The 19,608-nt window shown below is 46.0% G+C and overlaps 1 protein-coding gene across 1 annotated transcript in view; it reads left to right on the forward strand.

The window, feature by feature from the left end:
* LTBP3 (latent transforming growth factor beta binding protein 3) overlaps window positions 1–17,267 on the forward strand; it is a 50,867-nt gene extending 33,600 nt beyond the window's left edge. The window contains exons 15-28 of the mRNA XM_060269923.1: window positions 1,374–1,493; window positions 3,027–3,149; window positions 4,023–4,145; window positions 5,368–5,487; window positions 6,253–6,381; window positions 6,536–6,697; window positions 8,567–8,650; window positions 10,462–10,590; window positions 12,482–12,619; window positions 13,484–13,624; window positions 14,246–14,407; window positions 14,907–14,984; window positions 15,880–16,011; window positions 16,650–17,267. Coding sequence (XP_060125906.1) covers window positions 1,374–1,493; window positions 3,027–3,149; window positions 4,023–4,145; window positions 5,368–5,487; window positions 6,253–6,381; window positions 6,536–6,697; window positions 8,567–8,650; window positions 10,462–10,590; window positions 12,482–12,619; window positions 13,484–13,624; window positions 14,246–14,407; window positions 14,907–14,984; window positions 15,880–16,011; window positions 16,650–16,801 — 1,793 coding nt within the window. The 3' untranslated portion in view covers window positions 16,802–17,267. The remainder of the gene's footprint in view (window positions 1–1,373; window positions 1,494–3,026; window positions 3,150–4,022; window positions 4,146–5,367; window positions 5,488–6,252; window positions 6,382–6,535; window positions 6,698–8,566; window positions 8,651–10,461; window positions 10,591–12,481; window positions 12,620–13,483; window positions 13,625–14,245; window positions 14,408–14,906; window positions 14,985–15,879; window positions 16,012–16,649) is intronic.
* Window positions 17,268–19,608: the final 2,341 nt, after the last annotated feature.

The following is a 19,608-nucleotide window of genomic DNA, read 5'->3' on the forward strand; positions in this document are numbered from 1 at the left end:
AGTTACCTGACTTTTAGAAGATGTCTGAAGGCAGCCCTGTTTAGGGAAGTTTTTAATGTCTGATGTTGTTGCTTTTTTATTTTTGTTATTGGTGTTCTGTTGGGAGCCGCCCAGAGTGGCTGGAGAAACCCAGCCAGATGTGTGGGGTATAAATAATAAATGTTGTTGTTGTTGTTGTTGTTGTTGTTGTTGTTGTTGTTGTTGTTGTTGTTGTTCTTCTTCTTCTTCTTCTTCTTCTTCTTCTTCTTCTTCTTCTTCTTCTTCTTCTTCTTCTTCTTCTTCTTCTTCTTCTTCTTCTTCTTCTTCTTCTTCTTCTTCTTCTTCTTCCCCTCTTAATTTCTTATCTTCTCACCACTTCCAGTTTCTCTCTGGGGTCCCTTCTTTCCTTGCAATCTTATTTTTAGCTACAACCATCATTCCCACCTCATTATGGTGGACTAGCATGGAAAATTGCATTACCTAAAAAACTTACCTGGTACCCCTGTTTTCTGAAAGGAAAAAACAAAGGTTACCTCTTTTGTCTTCTTTTGGAGGGATTTTACGGAATCCAAATAAATAAATAAATTTGCCTCTTCCACAAGCCTCTCAAGAAATTTGGGATAAGTACCATCTAATTGGTTGAATTTTTTCCTTCACTTAATATGCAGCTTTTTATTACAGTATTGGGACTCAGCTACATTAGTAAAAAAGAAAGAAAGTTATAACTACAGTGGTACCTCTACTTACGAATAACTCTACTTACGAATGTTTCTACTTACGAATGGAGCTCTGTCCGCCATCTTGGATGTGGTTTAGATAGGATTTTTTCTACTTACGAATTTTTAGATAGGGTTGCTTCGACTTACGAATTTTTTTCTCCCAATGCATTCCTATGGGATTCGACTTACAATTTTTTTCTACTTACGAATGTGCGTTCGCAACGCATTAAATTCGTAAGTAGAGGTACCACTGTTTGTTGTAACACTATGACACCAGATGGCGCTGTAGAGCTGAAATCGGAACTGAATGAAATTTTCCACTTTGAGCTATAAAATGGTTTTTTAAAAAAATCATTTTCAAAGCTGTGTCGATGCAGCCTTGGTACTCCTTGTGCCTCGGATGGTTCCAGCTAGGGGTTTATTCTGTATCTCTTGTAAGTCGCCTGCGCCACACTTCTCGCTCTCCCCCTTTTGACTTACCTGTCTCGTACAGCATTTTGTGGCAAGCATCTAAGATAATCAGCATCTTTGTTTCTGTTTGTGAATGTAACTTCTCATGCCAACCTGAGTTTGGTATGGGTTTGTCTCATGAAGCTCTGTTTTGTTATTTGGGCTACATGGATGAATTGGAAATAATAACAATCCACAAACTAACTAACCTTGTTTCCTTTCCAGATATTGATGAGTGCCTTGACCCCGGAACTTGCCCTGACGGGAAGTGTGAAAACCGGCCCGGCAGCTACAAATGCATCCCCTGCCAGCCAGGCTTCCGGGGTCGAAATGGTGTGTGTGGAGGTAAGAAGAGAGGCCTGAGCCCTGCCTTAAGGCTTTGCTGGGATCAGCCTCTTTTTCTCACGGGCAGGCCAGCCCTGGTTTGGACACCTCGCTGCTGATTTCCCCCCAGCTTTATTTTTGATGCTATTGCCATGACGAGAATCTGTATAATTGCATTTGTATAATCCTTTAGATCAGGCATCCCCAAACTGCGGCCCTCCAGATGTTTTGGCCTACAACTCCCATGATCCCTAGCTAGCAGGACCAATGGTCAGGGAAGGTGGGAATTGTAGTCCAAAACATCTGGAGGGCCAAAGTTTGGGGATGCCTGCTTTAGATTTTTACGTTGGATAGGGCTGGGCGATACCTGGGCAATATATACCACCAGCTAAACATCCCAATATATCGATATATCACAATGTCTGAAATAAGGATGGAGCTATGTAGAGGCATGGGCTGGCTTCCTCTTTATTTCCTGCATTGTGATTTTTGCAGAGCACACACACACATATTACAATGTGCAATAGATTGCCAGGTCAGAAGTTCCGAAACCGATATCGTGATATGGGCTTGAAACCGGTTTTGGACGATCTGTCGCTCAGCCGTAGATACTGTGTACAGTACAGTGGTACCTCTACTTACAAATAACTCTACTTACGAAGTTTTCTACTTGCAAATGGAGCTCCGTCCGCCATCTTGGATGCGGTTTAGATAGGATTTTTTCTACTTACGAATTTTTAGATAGGGTTGCTTCGACTTACGAATTTTTCTCCCAATGCATTCCTATGGGATTCGACTTACAATTTTTTTCGACTTACAAATGTGTGTTCGGAAGGCATTAAATTCGTAAGTAGAGGTACCACTGTAGTGACGTTTGTGTTATAAACTGCCTTTTTGTCAGGCTTCAGGGACTTGGCTTTCTCCCCCCCTTTGGCAGTAGATAAGCAGAACAAAGCAAAAGGAGTCTCTTACCAGTTAGAGATTTTAATGTTCACAGCGAGAGAACAAAGAATCCATTCCTAGGAATGAAGGTGCTCCCAATTAAGGGTTCCACCCACTTCCCCCCAGTCACTCCCGCCTCTTGCAACCTGATCTCGCAACCACTGTGCTTTCTGTGCTGCCACCTTATCTGTTCTCCTTGACCTTGTGCTGAGCGGATGGACACTTTTCAGCAAAAGGCAGTCTATTAACTCTCTCTCGCAGTTCTTCTCCTAGCTGTTCACCACCCAGTTCTTCCCAACTTTGTTTTCTGAACTATGTCCCTCTGCAAACCACTGTTCCAAATCTATACTGTCCCACTGCTTCTGGGGAGATTCAGGATCCTGAGCAGGAGCAGGGGGAGGGGGGGGGGGCTCCCACCATCCCTCCTCAGTGTAGCCCTCCTCAGCACGGTCCCTGACACTTTTGGTCTTCTGGAGAAAGGTGGTGTATAAAAGACATAAATAATCAGACTAAATAAGCACCATTCCGTCCTCACAATGCCCCTCCAGCAGAGCTCTCCTTCCGTTGCTCAGGGCGCAAAGAGTGAAGCTCACTGAGTTACTCTTCCCACAGATGTGAACGAATGCGCCGAAAGCGCGCTCTGTAAGCATGGCCGGTGTAAGAATGTCGACGGCTCCTTCCTCTGCATCTGTGACGATGGATTTGTCCCTGCACCCGATTCCCACAGCTGTCTCGGTAATTCCCCACCCCACCCCTGGTGCACGGAGCTTCCTGGTGGGAGGGGACCTGTACAGGCTGGTGTCTGTGATGTCACAGCAGCACAGCCAATGAGAAGGGGGGGAGGCCAAGATGGTCACCCAAGCTGATTTGGTGGCACGAGTCTTGGGTCCCACCCTAATTATCTGTTCACGGAGCGCCCTTTTTTAAATAGCCCAGGAATTCTCATGGATGTCTAATGAAGCTGAACATTGGGAGGTTCAGGACAGATAAAAGAAAGTCCGTCTTCACGCAGACTGTGGAATTCACTTCCACAGGAGACAGTGATGGCCAACGGCTTGGATGGCTTTAAAAGAGTATTGGACAAATTCAAGAATTTCACTGGCTAATAACCACAGCAGCTATTCTCGCCACAGTCAGAGGCAGTAATGCTTCTGAATACCAGCTGCTAGAAACCGCAGGAGGGGAGAGGGATCACAGGGTGGTTCACAACGTAGAGCTCTAGTCTGAACCTCTTGTCAGCCAAACTCAGTTTGTAACCTTGGGCCAGTCACTAATTCTCAGCCTAACCAGCCTCACAGGGCTGTTGTGAGAATAAGGTGGAGGGAGAAGCAGGGGAAGCACGTTGCCTCCCTTGGCTGCAGGGTGGGAGGGATGGAAAATGTAATAAAAGCAATGTTCCTGTCCAGGGAAGGACTTCCTTCCAATCTTGACTAGGCCAGAGATGGGGAATCATTGGCACTCCCATGTATTGTTGGACTACAACTTCCTTCATTCCTAAGAACACTGGGCTGATGGGAGTTGTAGTCCCACAACATCTGGAAGGCTGGGAGAAGGCTGAGCGAGGCGGAAACGCCTCAGAGGTGGGATGATTTGCTTCTCTCCGTGCAGATATCAACGAATGCGAGAATGGGTCTCTCTGTACCTACGGTTCCTGTGTGAACACCTTGGGATCCTTCAAGTGCCAGTGCCCCGTCGGTTTCCAGGCCGTGAAGGATGAGCCACGCTGTGAAGGTGAGAGCGGCCTGGGATTTTGTTTTTGGCTTGGATTATTGGACTAGTTTTGGATTCCACCTGCGACACTGAGGAGGAGCATAAGGAAGTAGCTCCTTTGAGCATGTGCAGAGTGCCTGAGGAGCTGAAGCCGTCCTCCCTACATCACAGGCTTGAGACCCTCCTCTCATTCTGTTTTCAGACACAATGAACCATGCTCCTGAAGGTTAGAGATGGGATTCTTTGGCTTTCTCCCCCCACCCCTGAGAACGAGGGGAGAGGTTTGCTTAGGAAGGGTCTCTCTGTCTCTCTCTGTCTCTGTCTCTGTCTCTCTCTCTCTCTCTGTGTGTGTGTGTGTGTGTGTGTGTGTGTGTGTGTGTTTGTACTCCCCACTAATGGCCAGGAGGGCTGAGGCCCAGAATGCATGTTCAGTCCTGCAGCTCAGCCCTCAAGCACAAAAAGTAGTACTAGATTATTGCAGATATTAATATTGCGCAGCTTGAAGTGACTAGATGCATAAAAGCTGACTTCTTTTGGAATGAAACATTGTCCAGACCCATTATTTTAAAACTTTACTCACACAACTTTCTTCAGAACAGGACAAAAACTTCAAAGATGCATGCAAACAATTCCAGGCAAGATCTTGTGCTGTCCAGCACAGGCTCAGCATCTTAGAAATAAAAGATAATTCCAAACAGGCCTATAAGCAAAGGTCTCTCTCTCTCTCTCTCTCTCTCTCTCTCTCTCTCTCTCTCTCTCTCTCTCTCTCTCTCTACCTCCATTTTGTCTGGAGGTGTTTTCTCTTCCTTCAGGAGACTCTTTGACATATATTTACTCGCACAGAGCCTGGGAACAAAGACTACACCTTTCCAAGATGGCAAATTTGCAATTCAACAGCTCACATGTGATAATAAGGTTAAACACTCCCTGTGTTAGCCAGCAGAGAATAACAACTGTTATCAACCCATCTGGGTAAAATATGTTATCAACCCATCAAGGTGCTCTGAGATCTTAGTACACTCCAGTGGAATTTCCCCATGTCAAACCTTTTCAGCAATACACAAAGGCATTCTCCATTTCAGTGTCAATTAAACAATTATACTTAACACAGAGACGAGAACAATGCCATTGAACAGGTACCATGCTCCTTTTCATTCTGATGAACCACAGCCGACCTCTTAGGCTTGGGACAAAGGGTGGGTTTTCCAGGCATGTACCTTCTCTTTTCCTCCTGTCCCTGCAGACCTGAATGAGTGCGACTTCCCTGCAGCCTGTGTTGGTGGCGAGTGCCTGAACACCCTGGGCTCTTACCAGTGCCTGTGCCGGGCTGGCTACCAGTTGGAGGGTGGTCGGAAGTGCCAAGGTGAGTGATGCGGTTCACCTTATTGCAGATATTAATACTGCAGAACTTGAAGCAACTGGATGCATAAAAAAAACCTGACTCCTTTTGGAATGAAACAATGTTTAGACCCATAAGTTTGATTCAAGCTTTACTTGTGGAGCTTTCTTCGAAACAGAACAAAAACATCAAAGATACACCCAGACAGTTTCATGCAATAACTTGTGCATGTCCCACTCAGCATCTTATAAGAAATAAAAGATAAACAGACCTAGAAGCAAAGCTCTCTCTCTCTCTCTCTCTCTCTCTCTCTCTCTCTTTTTCTTTACAGCCTCCATTTTCCCTACAGCTGTATTCACTCTTGTAGAGGCCCATTTACACCTCCTTTATTCTCCCTGTGGCCTTCAGAGAAAGACTCACTCCCACACAAAAATGGAGACTCACAGCCTGACTTGTGCATAGAGTTTAATCCTATCCCTTTCATGTGATCTAAGTCAGGCATGTGACAGAGAACAACAGTTACCAACTCATCCAGGTGCTTAGAGAGCTCTTCTTTTGCTTCAGTGGAATCTTCCAGTTAAAACCCTTTCAGCAATACACATAGGCATTCTCCAATTCAGTGTGAATTAAATAATTATACTTACCTAACACACCTTGCCAACAGTGGGCTTGTGCCCTGGAACGGGGCGAAGGGGGGGGGGAGAGAGTTGACTTCTGAGGGTCCAGGTTCTTTGTGTCCCTGAGCAACTTGCGCCTGCAGCACCAACAAGCATGGCATTGCCTCCCCAGATGTTGACGAGTGTGCAAATGACCTTGACCTCTGCCAGCCGCACGGGGCCTGCGAAAACACCGAGGGGTCCTTCGTGTGCGTCTGTGATGATGGATTTGCTCCTTCTGAAAACCAACAGAGCTGCCAGGGTGAGCGTGGCACATGAGAGGGGTGGGGAGAGGGGTGGTGAGAGCAGTCAAGTGCCTCAGTCATGCTGGGTGAGAAGCCGGCAGGCCTGAAAGAGGCGAGGATTCTTTCTTGTGGGGAAGCAAGCGACTTTTCTCTCCCTCTCTTTCCCCACAGAGCTGCCACACAACAAAAAGGAATGCTACCTGAACTTTGATGACACCGTCTTCTGTGACAGCGTCCTCGCCACCAACATTACCCGCCAGGAGTGCTGTTGCTCACTTGGGGCAGGCTGGGGAGACCACTGCGAAATCTACCCTTGCCCTGTGCTCAATTCTAGTAAGTCTGCGGGGACGGGTGCATGGAGGGTGGTTTTGTTAAGAGATCTTGATAAAAGAGAAAAGGGGGAAAAAAAGTCTTTTTGTATGCTAGCACAGCAGCGAGGGTAGCTATAGCTGCAAAGCTGAAAGATCAAACGGTTCCGTCGAAGGAAGAAAGGATCTGTAAATTAAATGAGTATTTATGAATGGCCAAATTAACGGCAGCAATAAGGAATCAATCAAAACAAAAATCGAAAAATGAATGGAAATGTTATGAAGAATACATGGTAAAACATGGCTCAGAAGGGAAGTGCTTTCATGCTTAAAGTACAGTGGTACCTTGGTTTACAGACACAATTGGTTCCAGGGAGCCGGTCGCTCCCCGAGCAGTCCGTAAACGGAGCGCCTCTTCTGCGCGTGCACGAAGCGCTGATAGAGTGCTTCTGCGCACGCTGCGCAGATTGCTTCTGCGTATCCGTGCGCCACGGAACCCGGATGTAAGCACTTCCAGATCCACGGCGTTCGGAAACCGATCGATCGCAAACTGAAATAGCGTGGGAGGGAAGTTAAAGAGGTGAGGGGTTGTGGGTATGGTGGTGGTGGGTGTATAGAGGGGAAAGTGAGAAATGAGTCAAAGTGGAACATGTCTAGAGGAGGGCAATCAAAATGGTCAAAGGCCTGGAAACAATGCCTTATGAGGAATGGCTTAGGGAGCTGGGTATGTTTAGCCTGGAGAAGAGAAGGTTAAGGGGTGATATGATAGCCATGTTCAAATATATTAAAGGATGCCATATAGAGGAAGGAGAAAGGTTGTTTTCTGCTGCTCGACAGGCATATGTCAAGAATGCTTTGATGGTGTTTCCTGCTTGGCAGGGGGTTGGACTGGATGGCCCTTGTGGTCTCTTCCAACTCTATGATTCTATCATTCTGTGAGTGTAAATGTATGGTTGTATTAATGAAATGGATTTTGTAATAATAATAAAATATATTTTAAAAAAGAGATCTTGATAAGTGATGGTGACAGCTCCTCCTGTTGACTGTCGTCACCTTTGAATACAGGGCAAGAACCATAGCTCAGTGGTAGAGCAGGACTTTGCAGGTCTGCGAAAGACTCCCACTATGAAAGTTTGGAGAGCTGCTGCCAGTTAATGTAGGCCAGGCATGGCCAAACTTGGCCCTCCAGCTGTTTTGGGACTACAACTCCCATCATCCCTAGCTAACAGGACCAGTAGTCAAGGATGATGGGAATTGTAATCCCAAAAGAGCTGGAGGGCCAAGTTTGGCCATGCCTGGTGTAGACAATACTGAGCTAAATGGACCAGAATTGGCATGAGGCCGCCTTTATACTTCTCCGTTTCCTTGTACTGTTCCTCAGCAGACCAGCTTTAAGGGAAGAAGGGTTCCCTTAGCTCAGCGTTGGGGTATCCACTTCAGCTGCAGAAGACCCCCAACATCTCCAGGGAAAAGCATCAGGTAGCAGCAGCTCTTGGGAATGACTCTGTTTTCCCCTTTTCTTTCTTTTGTAAAGCACAGCAGTTATAACAGCAGGTGAAAATGAAAACAAAACCATGCAGTAGGCACGTAGCATAAGTGCATATGGATTAAGTACCCAGGCCCAAGTCATGAAAGAAAAAAAGTTGTCTTCACATAAAGAATATTTGTGCTAATTGATTGTCAAAGAAAATTCTTCTCTGCCCGACACCTCCCTCTCGGAGCAGACAGTGCTGTGGTTGAAGGAGAAATGGTGCAAAAATAGGCCTCCTTAGGATAGCAGAAAATCCTCAAACTGCTAACAAGGGATAAATCCTCCCAAGCAAGAAATGTTGCTGATGGTTATTTATTACTCTCTCTCTCCCTCTCTCTCCTCCTTTCTCCTCACTCCACATAGTTGAGTTCCACACTCTCTGTCCGGATGGCAAAGGCTTCATTCTGGATGACACTATCCTCAACTATGGCATCCCAGCACATCGTGGTGAGTCTTTTGAGCCATGACATACAAAGAGATGCTGTGTGTGTGTGTGTGTGTGTGTGTGTGTGTGTGTGTGTGTGTGTGTCTTTATTTTCGCCGGGTGGCCCACCTTGCCCATACCTGTGACTCTCAGATGCTGTGTGACTCCGGCTCCCAGCAGACCCAGCCAGCAGAGCCCGTGATCAGGGATGATTTGAGTCTCTGCTCCAAAGATTTGTTCAACCCAGGGGCATGGCAACTCAGGCTCAGGGCCAAAAGTGACCCTCCAGCTCCCTCTGTCTGGCCTTCCGGATTCTCCCCAGACCACACCCTCCCCTTGGCACCCTCCTCAGCTGCTTTTGCCTGGCTGGAATGTTTTCTTGGACTCCGAGGAAGCCTCTTGCTTGTCTGGGTGGAGAGATGTGGAGTCAAGATGCAAGGAAGGTTCTTGAGTGTCAGGAGTGGAGCCAAATGAACAAAGGGATGTGTGTTCCTCCTGTTGCTCCACTCACAGGCTCCACTCCATGGCTCCCAGCTGAAGAAAAAAAACACATGAATGAAAAATCTCTTTAAGAGATTTTTACAGCCTGCATCTTCTGCATGGTTTTTTTTTTTGTAAGGAAACCAAATTATTTCTTTTTAAGTCATTTGGAACCTTTTTCTTCTTTATTTTACTGCTAACGGATGGAGACTTGTAACTTCCTAAACTCTGTGAGTAAAATCTTCACTCATTTGCAAAGCTTACGTGTCTGAAATATATTCCTAGCCTGAGTATTTCTGTGGGGAATGTTTGTTCAAAGGTGGATGAGGGTAGATGTAAAATCGTAAGTTTTAATGGGCTTGGTAGCTATCAACACTTTGCTAACTGTTACGAAAGAGTAAGGATCTCTTCCAAACCTTTCTCTCCAGCATAAAGAGATCACAGATCTCTGGGCCTGATATTGGGCATGGTTTGCCCAATATGGCTTTGTGGGCCAAATTCAGATCTAATGAGGTCCACAGGTTAGACATTCATCCCCATCCCCCTTCAATGTATCTGCCCTGCTCACCCAATATTCAGTAAATGGTTTCCACTGTACAGTATTAGGAACATAGTTTCATGTTTGTCTTCCCTCTGTATAACATAGGCAAGCTGCAATCCCATAGTCACCTCTGAGTAAATGCCACTGAAACAGTGGGACTTACTTCTGAGCAGACCTCAAATTGCGCTGTCTGCTTTGACATTACTGTGTCCTCATAGATACTTTGCTCTCCTGACCGCAACAGCTGCAAAATTTATATTTGCTGATTGCTCCATAACAGCATTTCCTGGCTGGTGTCCAAGTCTGAATCACATTATAAAAACAAACATACAACCAACCAACACATTTTTAAAAAATCAATCAATCAATCAATCAAAAATAGTGAAACTTTCTCTCCACGACCATCCAGCTCAAACTTTGGGATATTCAGAATTACACCTGTCAGATGCTGCCTAAATGGTTATATACCTTCACATTTACTGAAATGGTGATGATCTGGATGTCTACGACTTTCCTTTGCATTTTATAACGTGTGTGCCGCCCGAGGCAGCTGCTTCCGCTCGCCTCACGGGAGGGCTGGCTCTGACGAAACGCAAATTCTCCTAACGATAAGGAGAGTTTTAAGGTTTCATTTGGAGCACGCCCTTCCCCAACCTGGCGCCCTCCGGAGGTTTTAAGCTATAACTCCCCGCAGCCACCGTTAGCACATGCGCTGAGGAAGGTTGCATTTGAGCCCCACAGGAATGATGCCTTGATTTGCTGGGTGGGTGTGGTTTCCTCGGATTAACAGCCTCTCCTCCCTTTTCGTTGTAGACATTGATGAATGCGCCTTATTTGGGGAGGAGATCTGCAAAGAAGGGAAGTGTGTCAACACCCAGCCTGGCTACGAATGTTACTGCAAGCAAGGCTTCTACTATGATGCAAACCTCTTGGAATGTGTCGGTAGGCAGTCTGATTTTCTATATTTTCAGGGCTATTTTTTACAAAAAATCTTTTCTCCCCCTTGCCCTGTCTTTGGGGGAAATCCTCCAGGTCTAGGTTTAAAAGATTTATTTTTATAAAATCTGTTTCTGGCTGTAGTCGCTTGTCTTACTTTCACTTTTAACACAGCGGAAAAGGACCGACTTCCTTTATTTTAAGCCCTTTCCGTGATGTAATTTCATATTTTTTTATTTTAATTCTTTTACTCACGGTATCCAATGTCTTCAAATCTTTTTAACTTTGGAAAGAATCCACCGCTCAACAGGCTGTCGGCTCGGAGCTCCACGCAGCGAAGGTTGCGAATCGACTCACAGGCACCCACGTCTCAACTCTGCTCGCTCTCGGGGCTCTTAATAGAGCTTACCGGGGAGCAGAGGAAACGTGTCTGGGCGCAGCTGAGTCCCCACGTCTCCAGAAAGCTCAATCTGGGCCTCTTTTGGGGGTCCCCCCTGAACCCCTCAACAACTGTACAGTATCTGGATTTTCACTTTTGGAAATATGGCAATTCTAGTCTATTTTGTGTGTGTGTGTGTCCTGTGGGTGACAACCTATCACCCAAAGCATAAAAGCACCTTATACCATGGGCATATCCAGGATTTTTGTTGGGGGAGTGCCGGGACTTTTGAATGGGGGGGGGGGGAGAAGTGACGTGATTGGTCAGTTAGTTAAGTATTTCTATTTCTATTTAAAAAAAAATATTCTTATTTTTTTTCCTTTTGGAATTTTTTTTTTGCTTTCTGATCTTATCTTGATTTAAACCATATATATATATATATATATATATATACACACACACACACACACACACACACACACCTTATATATATTCTTTGAGTTTGGATGAATTTTTACTTTCAGTATTTATTTTTATGTTTATTCTTGGAATTCTCTATATCTTCTTTCATTCCTTTATATTTTGTAAATCCTTTGCTTTTGCTATTTTTTTGCAATGTTTTAAAGAATCGAAATAAAGATCTTTTTAAAATCTTTTAAAAAAAACCCTAAAAAAACCCCAAGTATTTCTATTGCTTTACACTTGATCTAGAGGTGGGCAGCTGCCCCCCCCCCAGCTATGCTCATGCCTTATACTGAATCAGACCCCTGGTCTATCTTATCTCAGTCTGTGCTTTGGTTCCTGGTTTTGTTAATGGTTATATTTCATTGTAGTATTTTTGACATAAATTAATTAATTAATGATAGGCAGGTAAGCGTGCAACTTTAGCAGGTGTGCTTTCATTTTTTTTTTAAAGACAGCAATATTTAGATTTGTGCCGCTACACCTTTTTAAGAAACATTGTGTTTTGTTTTAAAAGGCAAGTAACTGTTTCTAGCAAGGCACCCCTTTCGCTCGCATTCATTTTTGATTTGGATTTGGCGTGGCCAATGGCTAGTACTATAACGTTATTCGGATCGGACTGTTTCTAGCTCGGCTTTTAAAAACCTGTCGGAAAACAAGCAACACGTTGTGAAAGCAGCGTGTCATTTGGTGAAGGTTTGTAGTGAAGGGCGTGTGGAAGCTAAAAAGGCGTGACAGTAGGCCTTGACCGCTCAAAATATCCTGCCTATGTCAACTTTTTAGAGAGGAGAGGGGGAAAGTAGCACTAAGTAGGATGATCTGCGCCCACAGAAACTGCACTGCCATTCTGTTTCTTCCTCCAAAAATGAACATGGGAGAGAACAGCAATTTTTCCAGTTTTGCGGAGTTTGTTCCCGTGTGTGTGTGTGTGTGTGTGTGTGTGTGTGTATATATGAAGGAACACAGGTTGGCAACTCCACCTTTCACTGGCAGGGAGTAGTGTTTGTGGAATACAGAAACTGCAAGACCTGAATTCCAATCCTGTCTCTCTCCTAGATGTGGATGAGTGTTTGGACGAGTCGAACTGTGTCAACGGGCGTTGTGAGAACACGCGCGGGAGCTTCCACTGCTCCTGCCCTGCATCCACCACCTATGACTCCAACCGTAAGAAGTGCATACCAGCCAGTGAAGTTGGTGAGTCCTGCCCCTTCGCTTCTTGAAAAGCACACGCTTGGTTTGCCCAGTGGACCTCTGAGCTGGAAGGTTTGAGGCTGGTTACTAACTGCCGCATGCTCTTATGAAAGCCCCAGGACGCAGTGTTTGGGGGTTCTTGGAGAAAAGATGAATTAAGAGGTGACATGTTAGACTTTTATAAAATTATGCATGGCAAAGATATAAAGTGGATAGAGGAAAGTCCCCCCCCCCAAACCTGGCTTACAACACTAGAAGTTGCAGACAGCCTACAAAAAGCTGAATGTTGGAAGATTCAGGACAGACCAAAGAAAGCCCTTCTTGATGCAGCACATAGTTAAACTATGGAACTCACTCCCACAGGAGAGGCAGGTACCAGCCACCAACTTGGGTGGATTTAAAAGTGTATTTGGACAAACAAATAGGCTATCGATGGCCTTCACAGTCTCTCTGCCTCCATAGTGGAGGCAGCAATGCTTTTGAATACCAGTTGCTGGAAACCTCAGGGGAGGAGTGGGCTCTTGTGCTTAGGACCTGCTTGTGGGTTTCTTACAAGCACCGGATTGACCACTGTGAGCACAGGATGATGAACCAGATGAGCAATTCTGATCCAGCAGGCTCTTCTTATGCAGAAGGAATTCATTTCAAAGGCCGCCTTGTTAAGAAGTCGGCTTTGCCAGTTTGAGCCTGGAAATAAGACCTCTCACAGGGCAAAACCTCAGTAGCAACAGAAGGCTGGAAGATAACAATAATACCAAGCAATTGGGGCTTGTGGGCTGTAGGGTTCAGAATAGGCTTGGGAGCAGGGACATGCATAAAGGGACCCATGCAGGAGTGAGCAGCTGGCTCCCTGGTTGTCGCCTGCAGATCTGGATGAGTGCCAGGACCCCAGGGTCTGCAAACTTGGGCACTGCACCAACACCATCGGCTCATTCTCCTGCGAATGCCCGCCTCCCTTGACCTTGGACCCCAGTGGCAAGGAGTGCCAGCTCCCAGAGACACAAGCGGGTGAGCCCTATTTATTTACAGCATTTTTATACCCATCTAGTAACAAAAAGTTCTTTGGTCAATGTGATTAAAAAACAAAAACAGAAAAACCCATAAAACACAACACTGACAATAAAATTTTTAAAAAAACAATGTTAAAGAGCATTAGGATCAAATCAAAGTAAAACTAGCACCTGCTAAAACAGCAGTCAGAAATCTACAGAACATGGAAAGCTCGCAGATTTAACATAGAGAACAAGAGAACAAGAAGAACATACTTTTAAAGAAGATTGGAAAACGTTTATTGAATATATGGGGGGAAACTGTGTACATCTGAAAACGTTGGCAGCATTAAGATAAATTCAACAGTGTAAATAGGTTTTGATGGATGCAATAATGGAATACTGAATGGTTTAGGTTTTGTAAAATATGCAGGGATCAATGATGTGCAAAATGAACCATGGAAAGAGAAGAATTGATATTTTAAGGATGTTTAAATGAGTATTTTAAATTGTAAAGCAGAAAATGTAATTAAAAAATTATATATATAGAAATACTTTTTTTAAAAAAACAAGAAAATCATTGTGCGCAAACGGAACCGAACCTCAAGCTGCCCCACCCTTTCCTCTCCCCGCTTCGCAGACAGGGTGACCGACCTTCGCGACGTCTGTTGGCAGCAGAGAGGGGAGGACGGAATGTGCTCCTCTCCGTTCAATGGCCAGCAGCTGAGCTACGAGGAATGCTGTTGCCGCTACGGCAAAGGCTGGGGCTACCTCTGCCATGCCTGCCCACTGCGTGGCTCAGGTAACCGTGAGTGCTGAGTTCATGGGGAGGGAGGAGTGGGAGATTGGGGGGGGGGTTGGCCGCGGGGGGAAAGTGTCCTTGAGTATTGAGGGCCTGACCTCTCCACACACCAGGAAGTTTATTGAGGCAGGCCCAGAGTGTCAGCGGGAAACTATTTCCTTTAGCAATGTCTGAAAAGCAGAGTGCCTCTGAGCATGCAGAGAGTGAAGAGATTTAATTTATACCCCAAATCCAGCTCTTCTCAGTACATGGGACGCGGAAGAGTATGGAAGATACGGGTGACACTGAGCACGCACAGAGTGCTTTCCATCTTCCCACCAAAGAGGAGCCTCTTACACATTTGGGGCCAGGCTATGAGCCCTGGCATACCCCACTCTTTCCCTGTAAATTATAACGCTTGTGCCCCACTTTTTTTGCCTATCACTATGAGGGTGAGTTGGGAGCAGGTGTGACCCAAGGAAGGTGACGAAGACTGCTGTGGTGTTTGTTTCTCCCCCAGGCCTTAACTGCCACTCTACTCCAAGCGAGAGCAACTCCTTTTGGGACTTCAGTGCTTTGTTTGGCAAGGTGCACAAAGGTGAGAGTTTTAAGATTGCAGCCACTCCGATCTGCGGAATTTGCACTGTTATGGGTTACACATAATTCTCGTTCCACATTGGTAAGAAATTGATCTTCTAGTGCAGCAGCAGCAGCACCCACACTTTGGAACTCCCTGCCTATTGACATCAGGTGGGTTCTGTCACCATACTCTTTTGGGGGCCCAACATTTTTGTTTAGGCAAGCCTGTCCAGACATGTAGAATGTTGGCATGTGTTTTAATCTGGTTTTTATCTTATCACTGGTCTTAATTATTTTTTGAATGTTTCAAGTAGTTGCTTCTAACTGGATCTTGCTTTTGTTTTATTTCATGGTTTCATTCTTTTTGTAAACTGCTTTGAGGTTTTGGTTTTTTTAATCATGTGGTATATAAATTTTATGAAATAAATGGAGACGGGTGGTGTTCAGGGGCAGTCAGTCAGTCTGTCTGCAACAGCTATCACTTAGGGGAATGGGAGGGACTGGAAACAGATAAACAACTACATGACTCTTAGAAGACATCTGAAGGCAGCCCTGTAAAGTTTTTAATGCTTGATGATTTATTGTGTTTTTATATTTTGCTGGAAGCTGCCCAGAGTGGCTGGGGCAACCCATCAAATGTGCAACTTCTTCTTCTTCTTCTTCTTCTTCTTCTTCTTCTTCTTCTTCTTCTTCTTCTTCTTCTTCTTCTTCTTCTTCTTCTTCTTCTTCTTCTTCTTCTTCTTCTTTTTCTTCTTCTGCCAAAATAAAGTGAAGGATGTGCCATTTTTTACTCCCTCCCACAAAAAAAACCCCTTCCATTTTGAGGCCTTTCTCTCACTGAGCCCCTCCTGAAGGTGGAAGGATCCATCATTATTTGGACACTAACCCGTTTCCTGCTTCTTTCCCCACCTCAGATGCAGACAGTTCTGAAGAGGATTCTGATGAATGCCGCTGTGTGAATGGCCACTGCGTCCGCACCCAGCAGGGCTTGGTCTGCGAGTGCTCCCCGGGCTTCCAGCTCGATGCCAGCCATACCCGCTGCCTGGGTAAGGGGGTCTTGATTTTCCACAGCATGCATGGACACAGCGCTCTCGGCCAGGCTGAACGCTGGAGGGTACATTACAATGCCTCCAGACTCCAGCGATTTGCGTGCAAACGCCCCACCCCTACCCCCCACCCTCTGACCCCACATCATCCAGGGTTCTCCTTTTTAGGGAATCGACTAGCCATCTGTCAGGAATGCTTTGACGGTGCTTCCTGCTTGGCAGGGGGTTGGACTGGATGGCCCTTGTGGTCTCTTCCAACTCTATGATTCTATGACTCCACTCTCCTGTCTGCAGAGGGTTTTGGGGTGTGGGGTGCTGGGCAAAGTGTGGACTGCCATCACCTCTCTTGGTGAGCTCTGAGGGGCTTACCTGACCACTTGTGGCATTTGGGCAGCAGTGCCAGGCGGCCATTTGCAATTTCCCATAATGCCCCAGAGTGATGCTAGATTGGCGATAGGGTGGGAAAGTGGATGTGACTCAGATGCCGTTGCTCTGGTTGGGAAAGCAAACTTAAAGGAAGCCCAAGGCAGATGCCAGCAGTGGGCTCCTGCTATGGCACTGGGTTCCTCAGCAGCTGCCCAAATGTGCCAAGTTCTGGCGCTGCCCCCCCTTCTTTTCCTTATTTCTTTTCCTTTCAGATATTGACGAGTGCCTGGAGCTCAACCACCGAGGGCTTCTGTGTAAAACCGAACGCTGCGTGAACACCAGCGGCTCCTACCGCTGTGCCTGCAAGCCGGGCTACGTCCGCTCCCGGCCCCATGGGATCTGCATCCCCCAGCGCCAGCGGTAGCAGGATGAAGTGGGGAGAGCGAAGAAGAGAGTGTGGCTGTAAGGAGGCCAGCGCCCTCCCTCCCACCCTGGCGACCTCTTGGCTGCCTGCTGCCGGAAACTGTATACTGGGCTAGGAGGACATTTTTGTCTGGAACCAAAAAGGCATTTCTGACATTCTTGAGGACTCTTTTCTTTGTTTGTTTGTTTTTGTACCGGCTACGATGAAGGGGCATTGATTTGATGTTTTGTTATATAGGTTGGCTCCCCTGTCCCCCGTTTTACGCTCCCCAACCCACCGGATATTTATCGTTAGGGTTAAAACTGCAGTCGGTTTGCACTTGTTTCTGTAGGCTTCAGAAATAAAACTCTCTTTTTTTTGTACATAATAGATGTTGGTGGGGGTGGGCTGGGGGAAACAAACAAGTTTCAAAGTTAATAAGCCAATTAAAAAGAAAAGAAAAGGGAGGAAGATCCTGTTGCGGTTTCTGTCGTCCGATTCTGTTAACAAACAAGGAAAGGCTGCAATTTGCAAATAAATAAATAAAAAGTCCGTGGGAGGTTTGGGGGGCAGGGGAATAAAAAGGGCATTAAACACGCTCATGGCAAGCATTAATTGAATAAGATGCTGCAGCGCTTGGAATGGGGTAACGTGTATACTTTAGTGAAGTCATTATCCGAATGTGGATTGCTTTGTTGCCAAAGCAACACTATCAAACTCAGCGACCAGGTCTTTATTTTATGTCACACTTACACACACACCCGTGAGCCAAGTCTGACAAATGAGCAGGGCTACCCACCTGTCCATCATTTGCTGTCATGATGGCATCCGGTTCATGATAGGCAGTCCTGCCTCTCCCTTGAAGTTGACCTGCAGGGGTCTTCTTCTGCAGTGTGTGCCATGCAGGGCCCTGCAGAATTGAACCCCACCCATCAGGCGATATCAGCTGATAGGTCAGCATGGTTTGCAGGAAATTGCTTTTAGAGCCAACTTAGGACCCACCCCCACCCCCCGCTGGCCAAGATAGGTCCATGGGCCGGAGGTTCTCCCCACTTTCACCCATGCTGATGCACAAGAGGGAGGTTTTGGTGAAACCCCAATATGTGAATTTTTTAAAGAATTAAAACCGGTAATTGGGAGCTATAAGGAGCACCACTGTGGGCTATGGCCAATTTAGATTCACTGGAAATAGCACAAAATAAATTGTTGCTCACACTCCTGTCAGTCCCTGTTTCTACAAAAAAGCATTACTCCATGCATAATTGGGTGTAAAGGTAAAGGGACCCCTGACCATTAGGTCCAGTTGTGACCGATTCTGGGGTTGTGGCGCTCATCTCGCTTTATTGGCCGAGGGAGCCGACGTACAGCTTCCAGGTCATGTGGCCAGCATGACAAAGCCGCTTCTGGCGAACCAGAGCAGCGCACGGAAACGCCGTTTACCTTCCCACCGGAGCAGTACCTATTTATCTACTTGCACTTTGACGTGCTTTCGAACATGCCCATTAAAGCTGAAGCTCTTAAAATGGCAGGTATCACATCTTCTCTTGACAATTTTGGTAGAGATGCTGATGCCCAAACCTAAGGAAGTGTGGAATGCGGTTGGCTGCCGTGAGTTTGGGATTCTCTTCCAAGACATCTGGTAGACTACAAATGTTAAAATGAGGGTAGCCTTTATGCAGGCAAGATTAAATGTTCTCCCATTAGCAGATTGGATGGGTCAACATAAAGGAATTCCTAAGAAAGAGTCTGTGGCTCGGCTGCAGCTCGGGGCTGGATCTTCTAGACACATCAGAAAAACGTTTCATGAAAATGCGTTGCAAACCTCATAATGGGACTAGAAATCACATTGCTGAAAGATGGAACTCTACAAGCGCCATCTGGGGTCACAGTGTTATAATGCATTTACACGCACACACACACATATACCCAATGTAGCTGAGTCTCGGTGTCAATAGAAGAATGCCATTTCTATAATGATATTAGAAACAATTATGTCTATCCACTGTTAAGAGCGCAGAAGGGAAGTTCATCCCTTGCAAAGACTTGGTTTTTTGCTGTCTGATGTAGAGAAATACAGGGTGAGTCCTTTAAAAAAGGCCCCGTGGAAACAGAATACACATGTTCCATGGGGCCTTTCTTAAAATGCTCACCCTGTATTTCAGAACATCCAAATATCTTGTAGCACTCTACAGATCTGCGCTACAAAACTTAAAAGGATGTACCGAATGGGAAATGACGCGTTTTTTAAAAAAGGATAAGGAGTACAAATGCAAATAATTATTATTGCTATCATTTTTAATGTGTATATTGGCTGTTTGCTAAAACACAATAAACTGACTATGTAGTCCCCACTTAGCCCATTTAAGTCCCAACTTAGTCAACAAGTCCGCACTTGGCCCACTCAGTTTGGGGGCGGCAGGCGGCAGCACTAAATGCGGGCTTTGCGGCACCAAACCAGCAGATCACAGATGCCAGCGAAATCCACAATCCTCTCCCCGCCGCTGCAGAAGGGAGGGGGGACAGGGGAGGCTTACGACAACCCTGCAGTGTAGTGTCCACTCGCGGTTGATATCCCTGCGGGGAGGTGTGGAGCCAGAAAGTGACTGACCATTTGCAGCCGGAAAAGGGGGGGGGAACGCATGCAGAACACACCTCCGCTTGCAGAAAGGGCGGCCGAAACTGCCGCCGCTGATTTAAGTTTAAATGAAAAAAGGAAGACGCGAGTTAGAGAGAAGGAAAGGGGGGGGGGAGACACACGACGCGGCAACGCTAAAAAAACAATTCTGCATGCATCCCTGGTTTCCTGCTTTCCTTCCCTCGTTACTACG

This window comes from Zootoca vivipara, chromosome 17, assembly GCF_963506605.1.
Source record: "Zootoca vivipara chromosome 17, rZooViv1.1, whole genome shotgun sequence".
NCBI classification, from domain to species: Eukaryota; Metazoa; Chordata; class Lepidosauria; order Squamata; family Lacertidae; genus Zootoca; species Zootoca vivipara.